Genomic DNA, 20,490 nt, shown 5'->3' with positions numbered 1-20,490 from the left:
GGCTGCTGACCGCGTGTCCGTCAAGAAGCCGCCGCTGTGATTGGCTGCCGGCGCCTGAACCGATGTCTTGCTATATGATGTCACTCCAGCAGCACCAACACAGTCTGCGTCATCAACACTGATTTCTTGGATAATACTGCGAGTGGTTTAAAAAGTTTCTTTTTGACCGAATAAAATATGAAAAAGCTATCTGGCACATAGACTGAGAGAACATGGTATAAAGTAGGCTTTATGATTTACATTTTATGACATGGGCTTTCCATTTAGCCACAATGAGCCACACAACATAAGCATTATGCTGCATATTATACTAGTGCAGTCCCTGCTCATACAAATAGCTTCCCACTCAACACTGCGCTTCTCTGGGTCCTCAGTAATACACAATGACATAGTTGCATCACACACCCAAGTCGCAGCTGCTCACGTTCAGAAACAGTCTGGTTCACCAGAAGAAATGTGACCGTTGCCATAAGGCAAGATAGGCAAACTGGGCATGAGGACCCCCAACTAAAAGGGCCCTAAACAGCCATAGACTTATTATATAATATGATTTCTTTATTATGTTACTATTCTAACTCATTGTACTCTGAAATAACTTACAGAAGCTTGCAACTAAGCTGATTAGTCTGCTACTTACTGTGTGTTTCTACTTCAGAGAAAAGAAACCTTGTAGTACTACATTTACCTGACGGAGAAATGTTACTGGTTACATTGCAGATTCCGATTTGACTCACAAAATATAACAATTAGAATATGATACATTATTATTCATTGAGCTATCCAGCATAATAGAACTGAAAGCTCTACCACATTAACCCTGCCCTTCAGGCAACGTTTGTGGATCATTGAACCAATAATTGTTGCATTAAAGCGGTTTGGGGAACGCTCTGTGATTGTTTGAAAAATGTCACGCGAACGTTAGGAAAACAACGTCCCACGAACATTTGTGGAACGTTAGAATATCCACATTCCCTGTTAGAGAACGTGTGAAAAGAAAGCATGACTGTGTTTGCGTAAGGCCTCAATTCACCAATTCCAGGCCTGAAAACACATATTCAGGTCAGGGTTCATGGTTGGAAACAGCGGTGAAATACCCTCAGCGGAGTTCATTTCCACCACAGTTATAAAGTAGAGCATGGATTCAATCCGCGGAGATATTTTGCTGGCGGTAACGTTTTTGGTGTTATAAGTTTGTATTAAGTCTTACAGCGGGGAAACTTACTCACGCCATGGGAAAAAAACACAATATCGTGCAAGTAGTACTGGCTGCAGCATATTAAATAAGACATAGGCTAATAATAGTAGCTTGCTTTGATACAACAACGATGGTGACAAAGTAGAGTGTTTTAAATGAATGGCGGTTAAGTTATAAGTTACACAAGTACACAATTTGCATTGCAAGGATAGAGTGGCGCTGTTCCTTGTAGGCTCCAGGGAAGTGAAGAAAAGTTCACTTGTTACATTATCCAGCATTCATTTAGCTTTGGCAGCCAAATTAAACTGCAAAGAGCCGCTTGTCTGCCCGCTGCGGACGACATGCTGGACTCTCTGCAGAGACTTGAAGCTCAGCCTCAGCTGCTAACCGGAGAATGTGTCGCGTTTGGCTCCAAATTCGAAAAAGCAACATCCTCGCAATACACCCCCGCCAAGTGTGAAGTAGATGGGTTGAGCGGTTCTCCAGATATCCACAGAGATTCCTTGCTTTATCGTGAGATAAGATGCACAAAATATATGCACATCTTGCTTATTAACAACCAGTTTGTGTCATGGTTGCATCCTCTATATCAATACTCAAAATTATTTTCTAAGGATTTCAACAATCCACATCATTCCTTATTATTTCACTTCCCTCAATTCACAGCTGGTTGCCTCAGCGGGTCATGTTATAATTCTGCATCGGCCTAATATTTCATAAGATTAATCACTTAAGTTAATAATCACTTAAGTTAATTTATTATATTAATAAAACATAATGCGGTTCAAATTTTTACAACACAAACTCCAAATACATGCTCCTTCATATATCAGTTTATTAAAACAACATTAAATAAACATATTTACATGCACTCAAAATATATGACTTGTCAAAATACACAATGTGAGGTTGTAAAAGATATCAATCAGCCTAATATACAAAATGAGGCGCTGGTGGAGAGACTTTGCTCCTCTGCAGTCAGTTGAGAGTCAGTAGGAAGAACCTGCCCGGGGATCTATGGCAGCTGAGGATTCTTCAACAGCTTTTCAGCCGTAGGCATATTTGTCCGTGACGCTTTTATCATTTGGTGTCATCTGTCCGCTGAGCTTCATCAAGAGCTTCACAATAAGGCCAGCCTGTAAGGAAATAATGAACACAAGTGAGGCAGTGTTTATGATTCAACATCAAAATATCCTGCCGTATAAATGCACTCTGATTATTTGTATAAAATATTCTTCAAACAACTTTGAGCCGTTTGGAGAAGTTTAGGAAACGTCCTGGAAGAGTTACCTGTTTTGTGTGCACGATGAAGTTCATTTTATTGTCCCCGCTGTGTATCTGGAAGTACTGGTCGGCGTGCCCAAGCTGCCACATGAATGTGCTGAACTCTAAACTGATGAGAAGGACCTGGAAGAAGAAGAAGAAGAAGAAATAAACATTTACATTATTTTTTGAATATATTTAAGCGAGTTCTGATGTTCAAGATCTTTAATTTATTCATTTTAATAAGAAGAAGAGTTGAAATTTAAAACCTTGAATAAAAGGTGAGGATACCTTGGTCTCCATATTCATGAGGTGCAGCCCCTTTGTGTTGACCCCCACGTAGACGCGGATGACTTTGTGGTTGCTGGCGCTGGCCTTGGTGTAGACCTGGCCCGTGAAGAAGGCCGCCCCGTAGGTCGGGACCTCCCAGCAGTTCTGCAGGAAGAGTCGCTGCAGGTGGTGCATCTCTTTACTCACCCCCTCGCTGGTGCTCAGGGCCTGTCAGAGAGGGTAGAGAAACAGCCTGTCCATGAAGCCAGCAGTGGGATTTCATTCTAAAAGGCTAAGAAAGGAATTTCTACAACGAATACGTCCGGCGTACTTTGTATTCATGCAGAATCCTGTTGGTCCAGTGGTACGCTTTGCTTTTCACTTTGGATATCGGCACAATTGATTTCAGGTTTTCCTCACTGTTGAAAACAAAACACAACAGATATTTACTTCACACAACAACTCAGCAAAGAGGTTCACATATATGAGGGCAGTGCAATATTAGGTTGAAATGTGTAGTGAAACTGTGTTTTACTTGAGGAACCCTTGCTTGTGCTTCTTGCTCTCATAGCTGCCGTATATGATCTGCAGGAGGAGGCTGGCCAGTGTGATCAGCTTGCTGTCCGGAGCAGGAAAGAAGCCCTTCAGGAGGCAGTGCCGCGCCTCGTCGAACAGAATGAGGATGGCCAGAGGGTCCTCCACCTGGAACAAAACGGCGAGCAGTAACTTAACTAACACATTTCAAGGCTATAATCAAGCAGCTTCTTGTACAATACAAATTGAGCTACCTTTTTCTCAACTTCGAGAGGCAGCCGGACGTCCCTGCGGAGGAAGAGCTGAGGCGTTTCCCTTTGAGGATCCAGCACCGTCAGGTCCGTCACAATCTCTGTCCAGATCCGCAGGTGCTGCAGGGGCTTGTGGTACGGCTTCAGCTGCAGGTCTAACACACACAAATGCACACCAAATGCTGCCTCAGTCTTCTTTTTAGCAACGATTATAAAAACAAAAAAGGTTGCTTTTTTACATTATGTTAAAAAATTCTGAGGTTGAAAGACACAAAGATTTTGTCTTCTTAGACTCTAAAGGACTAAATATCATCCGATCAAACTTTTCTGACATAAAAAAAAAAAGAGAGATTTTAGGGACATGTCTTCTGAGCGAACTCACGGAGGTTCTCTGAGCAGATCCAGATGGTGAAGTACTGCTGGGTGTCCTGTGACAGACGCATGCCTTCCATGATCTGCTGCACCGTCGTGTTGTTGCCGTGCTTCAGCTCCACGGAGCGATACGAGCCGTCCATGCGGTAGATGCGCACCTTCTCGTACTGTGGAACGCACAAACGCACCACGAAACAAAATCGAGTCAGACAGCTTAGTTCTCTGTTGAAAAATAAAATAACTTTTCATTGAAATCTGCAGCACAGCTCGGACTATGCTTTAGGAGGTAGCACCATCTAGTTCGTGAGCAGCAGACTGCCACAGAAATATGTCAAAAAAAACTCCAGCACATAGACCACTTTAATATATGTAAGCACTTCAATTAGGGAATTACAATTCCTCTACAAAAGAAAACCTTTATGGAGAAGTGTAGTGTACTTGAGTGTGTGAGTATGTTTGGATAAAGTAATAAACACTTCATAAGTGTCTTACCACAAAAGGCTCTCATTACGGACAAAACCATGTAAAAAAAACATAAACACATATACACGTCTTTCATCACTTTAAAGACACGACCAGCCAAAGCAAAGTGGAAGCTGTGTGAGATCAGCATGTTTTGCAACACAAATACAGTAATTAAAGCGTCTGACGTGTGACTCACAGGTTTGCTGCTGGTTTGCTGCAGAAGCTTCACCGTCTCCTCCCATTCGTTCTGTTTGTTCTCCTCACACACCTGAAGGGGCGATCTCTTCTGCTGGTCCTCTATGTGCTGGTGGCAGAAAAGTCAGTTAGTGTTTACTGGTTATCCTCTTGTGAGATAAAATGTACTAATGTCACAGATTAGACAATTCAAGTAAATCAAATATAAAAGTAGTTGAGGAGTCACAATGCTTTTCTCTGTTCTCTCTCTACAATAGATACATTTTTTTTATTCTTTTCTGCTTTTTCCTGGTATTAAAAATCAACATGTTTTGTACATCTTTGGAGAGTAGTGCATGTTTCGTACCCGGTCAATCTCGGGGTGCTGCAGCAGCAGTTGCACTATCTCCGCGTGGCCTCCTCTGGCTGCAAAGTGCAGAGGAGAGCTGAGCTGGCCGTTCAGCAAGTTCGGATTGCAGTTACCTTTCTCCAGTAACAGCTTGGTCGCCTCCACTTTACCGTGCCTGGGTGGAACCAAACTCAACTTTACCAAAAGTCGTCATTACCGAGACAAACCAGAATCCGAGCAGATAAGACCTTCTGGATGCTTCGGACTCTCCCGTGCTGAGAGTTGGGAGTCGGACTCACCAGCAGGCGTAGTGAATGGGAGCCCAGTGGTCGCTGTCCAGCTGCTTGACTGAGAAACCGCTGTCCAGGAGCTTAGACAGCAGCTCCGTGTCTCCTTCACAGGCACTACGGTGGAGGGGGAAGTCATCCACCCACTGACGCTCCCTGCAGAGAATTTTATTAATATAATTTCTTTTTTTTGCATGATGTTGAAGATGGAAAGAAAAAGAAGGAAAGGGGAGTCGGGAAAAGGTTTATAAAAGGTCATGAGCAAACCTGTGACACACAGAAATGAGACCCAAAGAGGAGCAGAAGTTAACAGGGGATGACAACAACAACAATAACAACAAGGTTGAAAGAATAACCCCTCACTTGTCTTCTGCCACACAGTTAGGACCGTGTTGCCACTTCTCCCTCTTGGGGATCTGGATCTTGGAGTAGTCGGGCGCCCCGAGCCCAAAGTACGGGTTGATGATAACTTTGTCCACCTGCAAACAAAAAGCCAGACGAGCAGGAGTAACAAAAGGGAGGTTTGATTAGTCCACATTTTCCAAGCCTACATTACAAACAAAGGGCACTTATTTTTTAATTATTTCTACTTTTCAGACAACCAGTCTCCCTCGATAATTGACATCAAACATGTCCACTCCCCATCCATTTTCTGCTTCTAAAAGTAAGCTGACTCACCCGGTTGGTGTACTGCAGGTCGGAGCCGTAAAGCGGGTTGAGGATGCACATGTCGGCCTTCTCCAGGGACATCATCTTGCTCTTGATCTCCAGAGCAGTGTAGCCCATGTGCAGACCCTCGTCACTCAGTTTGCCCTCGCTGCTGTAGGCCGGGTTGCTGACGTTGGTCTTCACCCGCTCAACGGGTGCCGGTCTGAACAGAGCGGGGACGGCGTGAGGCACGCTGTGCTGCTCCGCCAACCACCTGCGGAGGTCAGAAGAGGCAAACGTTAAAGCTCGCCGTCCCCAGAGGCCTCATCCGAGAACACCGTCTTTTCAAACGCATCCTCACTTGTCTAAAGCCAGAAGCATCTTGGAGGTGACGGGGCAGAAGTGAGCGCTGGTCTCGCTGCACACCCGCATGATGTCCTGGAAGCAGTAGAAGCTCGGGCTCCCGGCGCTGTACACGGGCTTGCTGTTGTCTGTTCAGAGGGATTTATTAATATACAATATGTAAACTATGTTTTACAATCTCTGAGACAGAGTCTTTGTTTTTTGCTCACCTTTAACACTGACTGGCACAACAAAAAGCGAGGCCTCCTTTCCTTCATCGAGGTGGAATTTCTTCATATGCACCACACGCTTTCCTGAAACCCCAAATGGTGTTTACATCCGTGACTCCCAATGTTAGAGGTCAACTCAAACATGTGCAGCCTGTGACAACAAGGGGTCACGAGTAGGCTTTTCCTTCACTTTAAAGAGTCCCAAGCCACAAAGGTTGCAAGCCTCTGGTTTAAATGACGTCTTATAAATATGCATGAGTGCGAATGTCACATACGTCCCACACTCACCGATGAAGCCTTGGTTGTTGGATATCGGTCTGACTGTTTCGTCAACATAATCCAATATGGATTTGGATTTGTCTCCTGCTGCTTGGATCTTTGTGGCCAGAAGGACTTTCTTTCTTTTCTTCTCCTTCCCCTCCAAAGGCACTTCAATCAGCAGGATCTGCACAAGACCCGGAGGCAAGATGGAAACTTTAAGTTATAAATGGGTTCAGAGAAAATATATTGTTGGTTGATATGTCATTATTTTCAAGAATTCAAGAAAGTCTGCTTATTGACAGCTGTACAGTAACTACACAAAGCAGTTTTAAACTAACAAACTCTACATTAAGCTTCTGTAATGTCCCTTCCCTTTGTTTTATTTCAGATTTCCTATGATTAACATTTGGTTTACATGTTGAGGCCACAGGCTGTCACACTTACCTCATAGGCTTTGGCTCTGTACTCCTTTGAGCTCAGGCTGACTTGACTCTTTGGGCGGATGACGGCAACGAACACATCCTCGAGGGTGTCCTTGTTGCCCATACTGCCGACTCTTTCTCAGTCCCGACAAGACCTTCTGCACGTGGGCCAAATGCTGTGGAGAGGCATCCCTGAAGTAGAAGATCAGAGGGGGGATAAATGTGTTGAGATAAGTCACTCACTTCATGCTTATAAGACCTCGTTTACGTCAAAGTATAAACCCAATAACGAAATAACAGAAATTTGATGACGCTTTGGGAATGTCGTCTGACGCTTTATTCAATAATTTAGGCTGATTATAATTTGATTCATCTTTTGACATAAAATTCATCAGAAACTATTTTGATAATTTATTTGATTTGTATGTCATATTTCAAGCAAACATGTCAAACTGTCTTATTTCAGCTTCTCAAATGTAGGGATTGGCTGCTTTTCTCTGTCTCGACATTTGAACATTGTACAGTGAAGGCGCCTGTGTTGCCTCATGACTGTGGTTAAGACATCATATTACATAGCAACTTCTATCATGCATTGTGAAAGTGTTATAGTAATGCATTTCACAGGTATCTGCCATGCAGATCTCAGGTTTTACAAGTGTTGTACATGAAGTAATGGAGTGACATTCAGCTCACAAACCAACTTGTTGAGTTCAGAGGGAGGTTACGCCCCGGAAACCAGACTCTGTTGACTATAAACAGTTATCTCCCTAATTATATCATATGCTATGTTTTAAACTAAACCCACCTGCTGTGTCAAACCGGTATGGACACTTGTTCTAGTCCACAATAAACACGATCAACTTTCTGGACTGAATCAGCAGCTGTAGCCCGGATGCTACGTTCATCATCACCGCTTTTCCGCTCGTTGAGCAGATGAAACTTACCGAAAGCGACGTGACTTTTCCCCCCTCACTCAGACCAAACACAACTCTTCCGGGCTCTCGTGGAGTTTTAGCGTGTTAAATGTAACAGACTAAAGACAGCTCCGGGTAAACTCCCGGAGTGGATATTTGTGTTGCAGTAGTCGCGCGGGCCTGTAAATTGGGGCAGGGCTGCAGACACAAACGGAGGAGTCGTGTTACGTTTCATGACAGCGAGTACAGTCGGACAACGGAGGACTCAGTGCGGCAGCTTTGTTGTTAAATGTTGTCATTACAGGTGTTTAGTATTTAATAACTGAATCTACTTGCTAAATCCCCTAAAAATCAATAGCTGTTTTTTTCGAATACATTTTAGAAAGATAAAGTATATAATAGCAAAAGACATTCAATTAACGCTGCTGATATTTGTGAGAGTTTTCTCTATTTCCTCTTTATTGACACCACTGAGTTTAAGCTATTAAGCTGCAGCTAGCAGCTGGTTAGCTTACTTTAGGACAAAGACTGAATAAAGGGGAAACATGCAAGCTTTGCAGTTACAATATCTGCCTATTAGCATATTTAAAAATGATTACTTAACAAGTTAAAGGTTTTGTTTTTTTACGGGGGCTATGTTGAACAATTTCTTGACTCTGAGTGGCTCCAGTACTCCCTGTCAAGGAATAGTCTGAAACATAACCCCCTTATAAGGTGTGAAGATTTAACAAATGAGATACTAAGTTTTAATTAGTGAGGCTTAGAGGTGTTGGCACGTAGATTTTGTTACCATTGGACAGAGCCAGCCATGCTGTTTCCCCCTGTTTCAGACACATTATGCTATGCTAAACTAATCTGCATTGTCCTACCCCGTATTGAATTTCCTTAAATATTGTTAGACACAAACCTGTTGACAGCCATCTTTCTACCACGTTTAATATTCAACATTGAAGTTAAGGAATGGAATCAAATCGTTTTCATGAGTTTATTGTTTATCTTGTGTCATCTCGAAAGCAGTTTCATGTAGCTCGGTTTAACATTAGGTATATTCAACAGAAGTATGAAGAGATGTTATTTATAGAAGAGGGCGGTTTGTTTGTGTTGTATGGATACAAAGTATTCATCCATGTTGAATTCAGAGCTATAGCGATATACACAGCCTCATAACCTTTACTGCTACTCATGTTCTTTTTAAATATAGATTGTTGGTTTTAGTGTGGATGAAATGGACTTCACAAATATACAACTTTATTCGACTAATAATTAGTGCATTTTAATTGAAGAGATTGTATAAAACGTCAGCATATATTGGCAAGAAACACAACTGAAACATGCAGTGGTCTCTTTGAAACAAAAACAACGATACACAATGTCGATACAATAACTAATATGCTGCAATAGGAATGATAATGAAAGCATGGCTTTGGTTTTATTACGATATATATAAATATATTATAACATATTTTGTCTTTTTTTTCATTGGTCCACAGCTGAGAGTAGACATTGTTCTCTCTGATGGTCCGTGTTCAGAACGACTTGTCTTTGCACTGGCTGAGCACCTCCTGCATCTTGTCCTGGATGTCCTCCACCCTCTTGCCCCACTTCCCCCGCACCTCGTCCTCGTCGTCCTCCGTAACAGCTGTGTAGGCCATGAGGGCGATGAGGCCCATGTGGAACAGGTGGGTGATGTGTGAACAGCGGCGCTCCATGATCTCCCGGTCGCCGTCGCAGTTGTCCAGGTACACCTTCAGCAGAGGTCTTCCAAACAGCAGATTGGTACCCATCACGCCGCGGTAGTACACATCCAGGCTCATGTCGCTCTTGTCCCTCTCGTAAATCTTCTCAAAGGCCTCCATGTAGCGCTGGGCGTTGTCTGGATCTTTCTTCACCTGTGCCACCATGTTGTTGAAGGCAGTGTACTGGTGCTTAATGTACTCCTCGTACTTGCCATAGGTCTCGTTCACCTCGTCGATGCGGATCTGCCTCAGGCATTGCTGGTTCTTCACAGAGATGGTCTCCAGTTTGGAGTGGAGCGGCTGGAACTCCTTGTCTAGAGCGTGGCCCTCGTTCGTATCAAGGCCCTTGCGAGCCACCCCAACCAGGGAGGAGACTATGCCAAAGATGGGGTCGATGGAGGAGGCGAAGGAGGACACCTTTTCCACGCAGCACAGCACCTTGACTGCAGTTTTCTTGATCTTTTCTGCATCAGCCATTACTGCTGCTTTTCCTCTGCCACGATAATGTTAGACACAAAGTAAGTTTATAGGCTGGAGAGAGAAAAATAACAAAACAATATGTTTAAAGTAGATCACAAATATATCTAGTATGTCTTTTAGACTGAATCTGTGCACAGAGGGTCTTTGCAATACCCTAAAAATGACGCTCATGGCTAACTCTCAGGTTGCTGGTGCTACAGCCCACATGTCACCAGCTGCTGCACAAAAGCCATATAGTAGAAGGTGTCCTCTTACGGTCTAATGTTACTGGCAACTGGTCACATGCAGGCTCATGTTGTCTGCAGGGATACACAGAGCTTCATCATGAGGAGGAAACTTGGGTTTAAAGTAAACAATAGTTTTGTTATTGATTCATCTGTTGTGAATTAGAATTGCTTATTATGTTCAAACAACAGCATGAAAGATATTTAGTTCAATAGCAAAAAATTAGAACCAGAAAATATACACACCGGTTACATTGTTGGCATTCCCAAGGTCAGAATTAAGCATTCAGTTCAAACTTAAACAAGTATTGTGTTTTGAGAAATAACTTGACATATTGTTAATATAAAAAAGCACTTAATTTCAGCATGATAGAAATCTACAACTAGTTTCTGACTGAAAGCTATCTGTGATGCATCTTTCTCATAGTTTTGACATTAATCATCCTTCACAATGTTATCCTGCAAGAAAAATAACTCAGGGACCACAGTGGGTGTGTCTTCATAGTAACACAAGAAAGACAGGAAATAAACAAATGGTTACGTGTGGTGACCTTTGTTTAATCATCTTTATCAATTCAGATAACCTCCAGTGGCTATTTGGCACCTTGAACATTAGCTGGGGATGTATTACTTTGTTTGTTTTAGAGCCTGTTTCTCTCATTTCCTCATTTACAGTCCCACAGATGCACATGAATCAACCATCTTTTCCTTTCATTTCATCCGTCAGTAGCTGCCTCAGTTATCACACAGTTTAAAACATCCTGCAGGTCAGAGATTAGAAAGCAACGATATGAAAGATGTTTACTCACCAGAGATTAAACAGCCGGAATCACTCTGTCTACTGAAGCCGTCTGACTTTCCTTTCCACCATTTTCCTCCCTAGTCAATAAGGATATCCCTTCCTGCCAAATAAGGGAGTGAGCACAAGGAAGTGACTCCTGCATGCCCTGTGCTGATTGGATGAGGGGAGTTCCTCCAGATGCACTGGCTGCCAGCTCTGATCACATGCACTGAATGACAGGGTAAGCTTTTCATTGTGTTGTTTTACGCCACACCTTCCAATCTACAATGGTTGACCAGATACCAGCTATTATTAGACAATGTCTCACTTTATAACCAGGAAACAATCACTTTCTGAGTTCCACTGATAATGCTGTGAAGACTTTATTTACATTACGCGTCAAACTGAATTAAAAAACATAGCAAAGTTGATAATATTCCATATTTTATGTCCAGACATACATATTATAAAGTCTTTCGGCAGTTACGTTCAAAGGTGTAAAGTTCACCCAAATTACAGAAGATATATTTTGTTATCAAGACAAGCAGATGAATTGCGTTATATTTGCCAAGGATTAGAAATACAAGTGAATGGAGATACATTGAATTTCGTTTGCAGTGCTTTCCAGACACAGTGTCACAGAACAGGATCAGTTTCCACAGTGATTGTTTTTAAAATGCACCAGCACTTGTTGGCGTGTGACATGAAGCAGTCCGAACATATAAATGGGACTGGAGTGCACTGATGTAACGCTTTTCTACCGTAACTGTTCGCTTCTCATTCACCCCTTCACATAGTCTTTGTAAATAAAATAGCAATAATTATAGTGACCACCAATACACAATAAGGATATAAGGTGCAACTAAAGGGCACAATAAACTGTAAGCGGCACATTAAACATCCCTTCAGTACAGCTCGCAAAAGGTACGCAGAGAATGAGGCTGAGAGGGATACAATGAAATTCAACAGAAGTATCAAGAGCTGGTTTTTCTGGAGGTGTGTGTGTGCGTGCGTGTGTGTGTGTGTGTATCCGTCCATAGTTTCAGATACAAAATACTATTCCATTTTCAATTCAGGTTTCTACCTTCTACATGAGACTTTATTGAAATTCTATTCAATCAAATCCTTTAGTTTTAATTTAATTGTTTTTGTGTTATTTAGTATTTATGCCCTGCTAATATAAAATAACAACAAACTCTTAATTTATCATTTGTATAAAGCATAATCTGCATGTATTGGAGTGCTTTACAAACTGTTTAAAGCCTTTTCTACTTGTTCTGTAGGAGCACTAAAACCTAAAGCCAGGTTTTGAAGATGTATCTCCTTGGTGTCATCTGGTGGTAGTATAAAGAATTAAATTGTGGCACACAGCAATACGTGACTCCGCCTCCTCCTCATCTTCCTGCACACCAAGGACCCTTAACTCAAAATATCTTATTATATCAACTTGGCTAGATGCTTTAACAGCAAACAATAACCAAATTAATTAATGTCAAATTAATAAACGCCAATGACAACAGGATAGTGGATAGTGTATCAATAGCTTTAAGCTGAGAAACACATATCCCCTTTTACATTAGCTTTACTGTATATTTAATAGAAATGGATGTTTGCATTGCTCTTGTAAAAGTCAAAGAAGGCGTGATTAGTTCCCACTGTTAACGTGAATTCACCTGGCCTGATTATTTAATAAAAACTGCAGGAATTTCTATTATGTTCTGTCTATAATCATTGACAGCTAACTAAATATTATTCAACAGGTCAAGGACACATCTGTTATGTAACATTTGACTTCCCCGTAGTCATGTGAGACAACACAGGAAAACATCTGTCGACTTTTCTCACACACACACACACACACACACACACACACACACACACACACACACACACACACATCAGATACACTTTCCCTGAGCCCAAGAGCTCAGGACCTCACACTGCCTCAGTCCGTGTCCTCTGAGGGATGAAATATTCTGTGGGATGCTCGTCCAAAAACATGAATATCAAGCACATTTGTCTTAAAGGTGTCACTCAGACAGTATAGGACATTTAAAGTACATCAAAATAATACAAATGCAGTAAACCTTTCAAATTCACAAACTTCTTTTAGTACTAGCTGGATTTTAACCTGGAGAGAAGAGAAACTGGAGCACGCTGCTCAGCCTGCACCATCCAATTAGCAAGAATACATACATCTGGGCAACAGCTGTGTCTTCTTCAAAGTCTAACTGAAGTGCAAGTTGATCACTGTGATCTTGTTTCACACCTTTCTCACTATTGTTCTTTGTTTGAAAAGCAACAGATTGAGGATGCCCTTGCTGGATGATGTGAAAATGTCCTGTTGAAGTTCCAAAGATGAAAAAGCCAGTTGTGGGTGATTACAGGTTGAAGACAAACACCGTTTATGTGTCACATGTCGGTTCTTTATGACCAAACCAACTGAATCTGTATGTCAACTTCAAGACTTAATTGCACAACATAATTACAAAATACAATATAGTCGTTGTTGGGTATTCGATATTCTCAGTGTTTCTGTTATTTTTAAATTTAACCTTTCTATTCATTAAAACTGTCACATAGCCTGTTGTATGCAAACAATAGTTGTGTAGACCTTACTACTTTACATTTTTTTTCTTTTTTTACATCAAACTACACAAGTTATCTATTGAAATTTGTATTATCACACATCTAATCAATGTTGAGCCTATTTTGGGGTTTTCACTAACTGATAGGAAACAGTGTGGGAAAACAGTCACCTGTGGTTAATGCACAGAGACAAACACTGAATGCTGTTGTAACTAAAATAATATTTTTTTTCTTTATAAAATCACTCTACTGACCAGATAAAATGTTGTATTTTCAATCCTTTTACACATTGAGTTGTATTATTTCAAAATAAGACTAGGTACTATGGAAATGTTATAGCAAGGCCAACATCCTCACCGTGGCCTTAAAGAAACCTGTAACACTGGCTAGAAGCCCCAACACCACATCCATTCATTCATAGGAGTTGATTTTTACATTTTTTTGTGTGTTTCTGAACCACAAAATAATGAGGAACGTGATCAGATGAATACCGCACGCACACACACACACACACACAAAACCCTCTCCTCCCTCCCCTGCTCTGTAACGTATAGAGCTCAGCTGCTCCTCTATGGTATTTCCCACAATAACATCACAGGACGACACGCTGCCTCTGTCATTTTGCCTCTGAGCCCCTCCACTCCTCTCTCTCTTTCCCCAGGCACCCGGACGGAGGACGGAGGACGGAGGACGGAGGACGGGTACCTTCTGGTTTCAGGTATGAACTGGAGCGGACGAGAGCAGCACATCCACACATCAGCAGGTTTGACGCAGCAGCAGTGGACGGTTTGGTTCAGTTTTGGGATTAGGAAGGTTTAAGCCTGCCATTGAAATGGCCTGGAGGGGTGAGCTGAGTTTGTGTTTATATTGGATGACATACCTTTAATGAAGGGAAAGTGTTTTTCTTCTTCAGTAATCGGCAGGTGCATGTGAGAGAATTAGAGTTGGTAATTTTATTGTTTTATTCTCAACAGATATTAAACAAATGTTAATATACCTAAAGTTTTAGCCACGATGTGCTGCCTCTCATTCATAAATGTAAATATGTTTTGATTATTGCTCGTGATTGTTCTGTTGACCAGTGATCATTTATTGATCTACTTAAAATATCATCTTTTTGGCCAAAATGCTGACCTCAGTTGTATTTTTCTTGCCATTGGCTCTGCTGATATTCAGAGCTGATCAATCACTGATGGGCGGCATCAGCCTGTGAAAATGCAGAAGATGTTGCTGTTGGTGGTAGTTGGGTGAGTAAATTGAAAATGTGTCCGTTGATAACATATTATTCTAACAAACTAAATACCAATGTATTCATTCACACGTGTTTTGATGTAACTTTATTTATCCCAAAGGCAGTTTTACGCAGCAGCTACAAATTACCACATCGTGAATTTGCCTGATATCAGACATCATTTTCAACTCGTCACACTCTGTTTCCATCTAATCAGTTCACTCAAACTAGGTGGAGTGGGCAGATTCAAAGGTCTGGACTAAGGCAAACAATGAACAGGAGAAATTAGAAAAAAAACAGTTAATTTCAAAGCCAACAATCAAAGGCTATAAGCTTTAAAATATATGAAATACAATATAGATACATATGAAATAAATATGAATATCCAAAAATAAAAACACACAAACTAAGCTGTACAAAAGCATACACAATTAAATTATATTCAATTACAAATGATTATTTATTCTTATTTTACTAATGATCAAGAAATCCAAAAACTAATGCCATGCAACTCTTTAAACTTAGACATTTCTTAAACATATACAAGTATTTTATCACCACTATTGACAGTTATAGTTTTAAAGGGCTTTAAAACACCCTCATCATGAACAATGAGACTCCCAACCTTCAACATTCTCTGAGAACAAGAAAAATCTATTCTAAGACTTCTGGTTGTTTTTTAGAATCATTGGTTGGAGTCACGGTGCCATTCAGAGACCTGACTATGATGACACACCAAACCCGGAGTTCCTCAACCCGTCCTGGATGGCAAGCATCCCCGATGATCAGCCGCTGTCTGAAGTCACTATGCCGGGGTCCCACAACACCATGGCTCTGTACGGTGGCATTTACGCCGAGTGCCAGACCTGGAGCTTAGCCTGCCAGCTCCGAGCCGGCATCCGCTTCCTAGATGTCCGCGTCCGTCATGTCAAGGGGAACCTCACCATCCATCACGGGGTGTCTTATCAGTGGGCGCACTTCGGCCACGTGCTGGAGGGTGTGGCCGACTTCCTCGGAGAGTATCCCAGTGAGACGGTGCTGATGCGCCTGAAGGAGGAGTACAGTGAGACGTACGACATCTACGGTGCTGTGGTTGACTACATCCAACGCCACACCAACTGGGACCTGCTGTGGCACAGCCGGCTCGTGCCGACCGTGGGAGAGGCCCGAGGGAAGCTCATCGTTCTGCAAGACTTTTCCGGGCCAGACCTGGGGATGCGCTATGGTTCCTTGGACATAGCCGATGACTGGAGTGTACGAAAAACATATTATTCAAACATTTTTGTTCAGTTTTCACAACGGTTTCACACACATCAAAACCAACTCTAGCCCACAACAAAAAGAGAAAAGAAATGAAGCAGAGAAGGTTGCTATAGAACTACAGCCTAGAGTAGTATGCTTTAGCTATTCTAGTTTGAGGTGAACCAGTTCATCCTCCAGCCAGCATGGATAAACTGAGGGGAATCAGTTGTCGAGCAAGCAATGTAGAGAAGGCCACAACAACAGATCAGTTAGCGATTATGACAGTCAAAGGGTTAGGATCGAAAACTGCTTAAAAATGTAGAAAGAATCAAAATGATTGTTTTTGCTGTTCCCTGCAGGTACCGACACTTATTCATGTGAAGGAGAAATGGCAGAGCGTCTATGAGCACCTGGAGGCTGCACCTGCAGGGAACCAGGCCCAGATCTTTCTCACCTTCAGCAGTGGAGCTGGTTTGTTTGCGTACCCCAGAGCCGTCGCTCAGCGCGTCAACCCACAGCTGTACGACTACCTGAGGGCCAAGACAGACCTGAACCAGCGCCTTGGAATTGTATGCATGGACTTCCCTGCTGCTCCAATTATTCAAATAATCATTGACTTCCAACTGAAAGAGGCAGAAAAGAGCAGAAAGGCCATTAACACAGTATTTGACAAGGCAAGTTTGAAAAATATTCTTTCTTCACTGAAAAAGAAGTTGATCGAATATGTTAATGTTAATGTCTGAGCCAAAGTCAAGCACGAGGGAAGAGTAGACTGGTGAATGCAATCATTATGGACACCAATTACTGCAGTTATAGCTGTAACCTTACTACTTCACTGCAACGGACATGATCTAAATTGTACTGTCTCATTGTGTCATTCACCAAAGATACTGGGAACAAAATAACTGTTGCATTAAAAATATATCAGAAATGGCAGCATGACATTCTTTTTTGAGGAGCGATGTAAGCAGTCGTGTATCATTGTCACATGGTGGCCGTGCTTCTGCAGACGCACATTGCATCAGTTTGCGTTAACATCCTGTTGTGGGTTTGTCGACATTTGCATCACAAACCCACTTCAACTGTCACACAACTTAAACCACATTCTTACTGAAGCAGGTCGCTGATTTCACCTTGGATGTATTGTCTTTGCATGGTTTACTGTTACCTTTTTAAAAACTTCAAAATAATATTACTCAGTACTTTAAACGGCCCACTCCAAGTTTTACTCCAAGAGAGGGAACTTCACCGATTTCACACATCAGTGTTTGTCTGTTTACAGGTTTTGGGGAGTGCTACTGCATATGAGAAAACAGTCGTATAAAGATTCGTATGGCTCCAGAGGGAGCTTTGATAAATTGCCTTAAGAGATTTTACTTGAGACTGGAGACAAGCTTGGGCCATCAGCTACCACACCTGTTTAAAAACTCTTAATTGTTTTCTAAAGATTTGATCAATAATTCTTCATCTCTGCATTTGTCTTTCCCTTGTGAGTTCCTAGCTAACCATTCTGACAACCACTGTAAAAAGCTGTCACTCTGTCAAAGTAAAATACATTTTTTAGGAATCATTTGAGTGTATACTTTTAAAATAAGACGCAAATTGAATATGTATTTTAACCAACCCAAAGCATGCGCACTCAGTTTTTACTGCACAGAATGTGTGATGCAAGTGCACCCTGTGTATTTACGACCACGCTGCTGAGAACTGATAATACATATTTTTCTCTGTGCAACTGCAAGTTCACCACTTAGTCTTTTCTGCGTTGGATTGCGTTAATTGAGCCCTTAACCGTGCGATCCCATTAAGTTTTACTGATCGATGAATTTCAAAATAGAAAATAGAAGTAGGACACCATGTGAGTGGTTTGTGGCTTCAAACACACTTTGCATGCAGATGTTTTTTTTTTATATCAGATAACAGATTTTATCATTGCTTCTTCCTAGTTAAACACAGAGTGTTGCAAAACAGTTGCTGAGATATTTTGGCTTGAACAACATGTCTTAACTTCCTGCCAAAAAAAAGATGTGAACAAAGTCAACACTTTGTTAAGAAGTGTCTAACGCCGTCGCTAATTTAGAGAAGAGAAGAAGAAGAAGAAAAAAGGTTTCAAAGTGTCTGCATTCAGAGCTGGACAGGTACAGTATAACACTGCTGCTACAGCTCCTCTTCCTGTTTGTGTTTGTGTTTGTGTATAACTGTGACAAGACTCTTGCTTTTTTTACAGATATGGACCCGTCTCCACAGGTCGAAGTCGGGCCTCAAAGTGCCGTGCGGATTTCATCACTTGGTTAGAAGTCTTTTTTTTCTCCGTCACATTTATGTCTCCCTTATTTTATGTTTTACATACTAACCCTTGACCCTCTTCCTCTCTCACAGTTGTGCTGAATTTCATTTGGTGGATGGTTATGATCGCGGCCATTGGTTTGGGTGGGTCTACTTCTGTTTGATCACTGTAATATTTTTGTGTATTATTTTTGTGATTGTTGACCGCAAGCAGTATTATTTTTCATGAATCTTTTTCGTAAAGCCATGTTAATATTAACATATTTCTGGTTCTGCACACCTGCTTCATAGGGGCTACACATCTGGGCCGTTGTCCAGTGCAGCCCAACATCCCCATTTACCTGATAGTGCTGGGAACAGTCCACCTCCTATCTCTGTCTCTGACCTACTGCCAGACCAGCTGGGGGGACGGCATGGCCTGCATCATATGCTCGGTCTGCACGGCCATCCTACACCTCTTCAGTTTCGGCTGGTTCTTTGCAGGTGGGAGAAAATGTCGTAGAAATGTTATGTTTAGACATATTTCATTTCATACAAATTTCCCCCTGGGGATGAATAAAGTATCTATCTATCTATCTATCTATCTTCTTCAGTATATTTACTGAAGTGCTGTACATAAGTGCAAATTTGACTGTTTCCATTTCATGCTACTTTGTTCTTCTACTTTCTACTCCACTGTTATTCAAAAACATATACAACACTCAGTTTAAAGCCCCGGAAAACTTGATTTTAGATGTAAAGACAAGTTTTCACGGACTTCAAAATTAGACATACAAAACTTCCTTAACAGTTAAACGCTCAAAAACTCTATCAGGTCTATGTGGGTGTGATTTGATTTGACATTGACCAAACATCACACCAATTGTCATCAATTTCTGATTCTCGATTGGTGAAAGGGAGTATGAGACATCATCTTTTTTTTTTCTTTCTCGCACCTACAACCGTTTGTGTTCATGTTGGATCCAGTCAGTTGTAGTAAAAAGCTGATTGAGAAAATATGTTTTCAGAGCCTTTAAGGTCAGTTTAGTGTGTAGTTTTAAATCAAAATTGAATTGAAACATTCTCCCTTAGGCACTACCTGGGTTTATCCTGTTTACCCTCCCGACTACACACTCGGAGCATCTCGATACTGCGACAAGACAACCTACCAGTTTGCCTTCGTTGTCACCACCCTGGTGTGGGTCGCTACAGCCTTCATGTTCGTCTGCAGTTGTTGCTTCGGTCTGGTGACCTGCTGTAAGAATTTAATTTCAGGTAACAGACTGATACCCAACCGCTATACTTTCTATGGTGCCATTGATTCTCATGAACCCGCTGGTGGTGATGTGTGATATCACATTTTTGTTTATGTTTTCAAATGTCTAAAGAATTGATTAGCTCTGCAATCTTCCTGCTAAAGCTTGAGGAAAGCTGCCTTACTTCGCTTGAGACTTAAGTAATATTTGTGCAACATTTCAAGGGTTGGTTTTTATTGCACACAAGGAGCCTGAATATGCTCTGTCCAGCTTAATTCAACATTAGTCATTATCCACATGGTGTGTAGTTAAATTTAGGAACAGCACTGTCTCACCACATACTTCCTGTTGACACCAACAGGGAGCAGTTAATATTTGAGTCGATAGAAGATAAATTGTTAGATAATCTAGTGGCAGCTAATATTGATTCAGCATTGAGATAGAGAATAAATTGTTATTGGTACAGTGTTTTTATATTCTCCTCATATGTGTGTTAGTTTTTTCTGCAGTGGAATAACTTGCCTTGATTGCACCACTTAAGGTTGTATTACTACAAGTGAACATACTGTGCAGTATAATCAATAAAAGTTTGATATGTTGTTTGCATGATTTAACTGTGTGAAAAATTATATTCCACACAACTGATGTTTTTAATGAATCCTGGGTACTATTGAGAACCCAAGGATTGTTTGGTTGTCTTTAGTCCAAA

General features: G+C 41.5%; 4 protein-coding genes across 6 annotated transcripts; 2 read left to right on the top strand and 2 right to left on the bottom strand.

The window, feature by feature from the left end:
* Positions 1-1,884: 1,884 nt before the first annotated feature.
* Positions 1,885-8,216, bottom strand: krit1 (KRIT1 ankyrin repeat containing). 2 transcript variants are annotated; one of them, XM_031866652.1, is made up of 17 exons: positions 7,869-8,216; positions 7,086-7,255; positions 6,669-6,825; positions 6,381-6,464; positions 6,170-6,299; positions 5,839-6,082; positions 5,524-5,639; positions 5,173-5,316; positions 4,892-5,048; positions 4,547-4,654; positions 3,896-4,052; positions 3,517-3,668; positions 3,264-3,430; positions 3,060-3,147; positions 2,750-2,956; positions 2,486-2,602; positions 1,885-2,331 (listed from the first exon to the last, which is right to left on the bottom strand). In XM_031866652.1, the coding sequence occupies exons 2-17, from the start codon at positions 7,185-7,187 to the stop codon at positions 2,242-2,244; spliced, it is 2,220 nt and encodes a 739-aa protein (XP_031722512.1). In that variant the 5' UTR covers positions 7,188-7,255; positions 7,869-8,216; the 3' UTR covers positions 1,885-2,241. The 2 variants fall into 2 exon arrangements, with proteins under 2 accessions (XP_031722512.1, XP_031722511.1); XM_031866651.1 differs by having other exon boundaries at positions 8,008-8,216.
* Positions 8,217-8,948: 732 nt separating this feature from the next.
* rpz2 (rapunzel 2) lies at positions 8,949-11,345 on the bottom strand. 2 transcript variants are annotated; one of them, XM_031866654.1, is made up of 2 exons: positions 11,227-11,345; positions 8,949-10,206 (listed from the first exon to the last, which is right to left on the bottom strand). In XM_031866654.1, the coding sequence occupies exon 2, from the start codon at positions 10,188-10,190 to the stop codon at positions 9,504-9,506; it is 687 nt and encodes a 228-aa protein (XP_031722514.1). In that variant the 5' UTR covers positions 10,191-10,206; positions 11,227-11,345; the 3' UTR covers positions 8,949-9,503. The 2 variants fall into 2 exon arrangements, with proteins under 2 accessions (XP_031722514.1, XP_031722513.1); XM_031866653.1 differs by having other exon boundaries at positions 8,949-10,244; positions 11,227-11,343.
* Positions 11,346-14,461: 3,116 nt separating this feature from the next.
* Positions 14,462-17,193, top strand: LOC116393938 (1-phosphatidylinositol phosphodiesterase). Its single transcript, XM_031866669.1, has 4 exons — positions 14,462-14,505; positions 14,964-15,034; positions 15,702-16,272; positions 16,620-17,193. The coding sequence occupies exons 2-4, from the start codon at positions 15,003-15,005 to the stop codon at positions 17,001-17,003; spliced, it is 987 nt and encodes a 328-aa protein (XP_031722529.1). The 5' UTR covers positions 14,462-14,505; positions 14,964-15,002; the 3' UTR covers positions 17,004-17,193.
* Positions 17,194-18,316: 1,123 nt separating this feature from the next.
* On the top strand, positions 18,317-20,465 carry LOC116393946 (transmembrane protein 272-like). Its single transcript, XM_031866678.1, has 5 exons — positions 18,317-18,398; positions 18,488-18,550; positions 18,640-18,690; positions 18,838-19,029; positions 19,618-20,465. Exons 2-5 carry the CDS (start codon positions 18,490-18,492, stop codon positions 19,875-19,877), a joined length of 564 nt encoding a protein of 187 aa, XP_031722538.1. The 5' UTR covers positions 18,317-18,398; positions 18,488-18,489; the 3' UTR covers positions 19,878-20,465.
* Positions 20,466-20,490: the final 25 nt, after the last annotated feature.

This window comes from Anarrhichthys ocellatus, unplaced genomic scaffold (genome assembly GCF_004355925.1).
Source record: "Anarrhichthys ocellatus isolate YVR2014 unplaced genomic scaffold, GSC_Weel_1.0 scaffold35, whole genome shotgun sequence".
Taxonomy (NCBI): domain Eukaryota; kingdom Metazoa; phylum Chordata; class Actinopteri; order Perciformes; family Anarhichadidae; genus Anarrhichthys; species Anarrhichthys ocellatus.
Note: the sequence above shows the minus strand (reverse complement) of the source record. Positions and strands in the feature narration are given on the sequence as shown.

Coding starts and splice junctions, on each gene's coding strand:
- krit1 (XM_031866652.1), bottom strand. CDS start 7,187: ATGGGCAACAAGGACACCCTCGAGGATGTGTTCGTTGCCGTCATCCGC. Junction 6,300..6,380: donor TGTGCCAGTCAGTGTTAAAG/GTGAGCAAAAAA, acceptor CCCTCTGAACAG/ACAACAGCAAGCCCGTGTAC. Junction 6,083..6,169: donor ATGCTTCTGGCTTTAGACAA/GTGAGGATGCGT, acceptor TGACCTCCGCAG/GTGGTTGGCGGAGCAGCACA.
- rpz2 (XM_031866654.1), bottom strand. CDS start 10,190: ATGGCTGATGCAGAAAAGATCAAGAAAACTGCAGTCAAGGTGCTGTGC.
- LOC116393938 (XM_031866669.1), top strand. CDS start 15,003: ATGCAGAAGATGTTGCTGTTGGTGGTAGTTGG. Junction 15,035..15,701: donor TTGCTGTTGGTGGTAGTTGG/GTGAGTAAATTG, acceptor GTTGTTTTTTAG/AATCATTGGTTGGAGTCACG. Junction 16,273..16,619: donor ACATAGCCGATGACTGGAGT/GTACGAAAAACA, acceptor TGTTCCCTGCAG/GTACCGACACTTATTCATGT.
- LOC116393946 (XM_031866678.1), top strand. CDS start 18,490: ATGGACCCGTCTCCACAGGTCGAAGTCGGGCCTCAAAGTGCCGTGCGG. Junction 18,551..18,639: donor CGTGCGGATTTCATCACTTG/GTTAGAAGTCTT, acceptor CCTCTCTCACAG/TTGTGCTGAATTTCATTTGG. Junction 19,030..19,617: donor TTTCGGCTGGTTCTTTGCAG/GTGGGAGAAAAT, acceptor ATTCTCCCTTAG/GCACTACCTGGGTTTATCCT.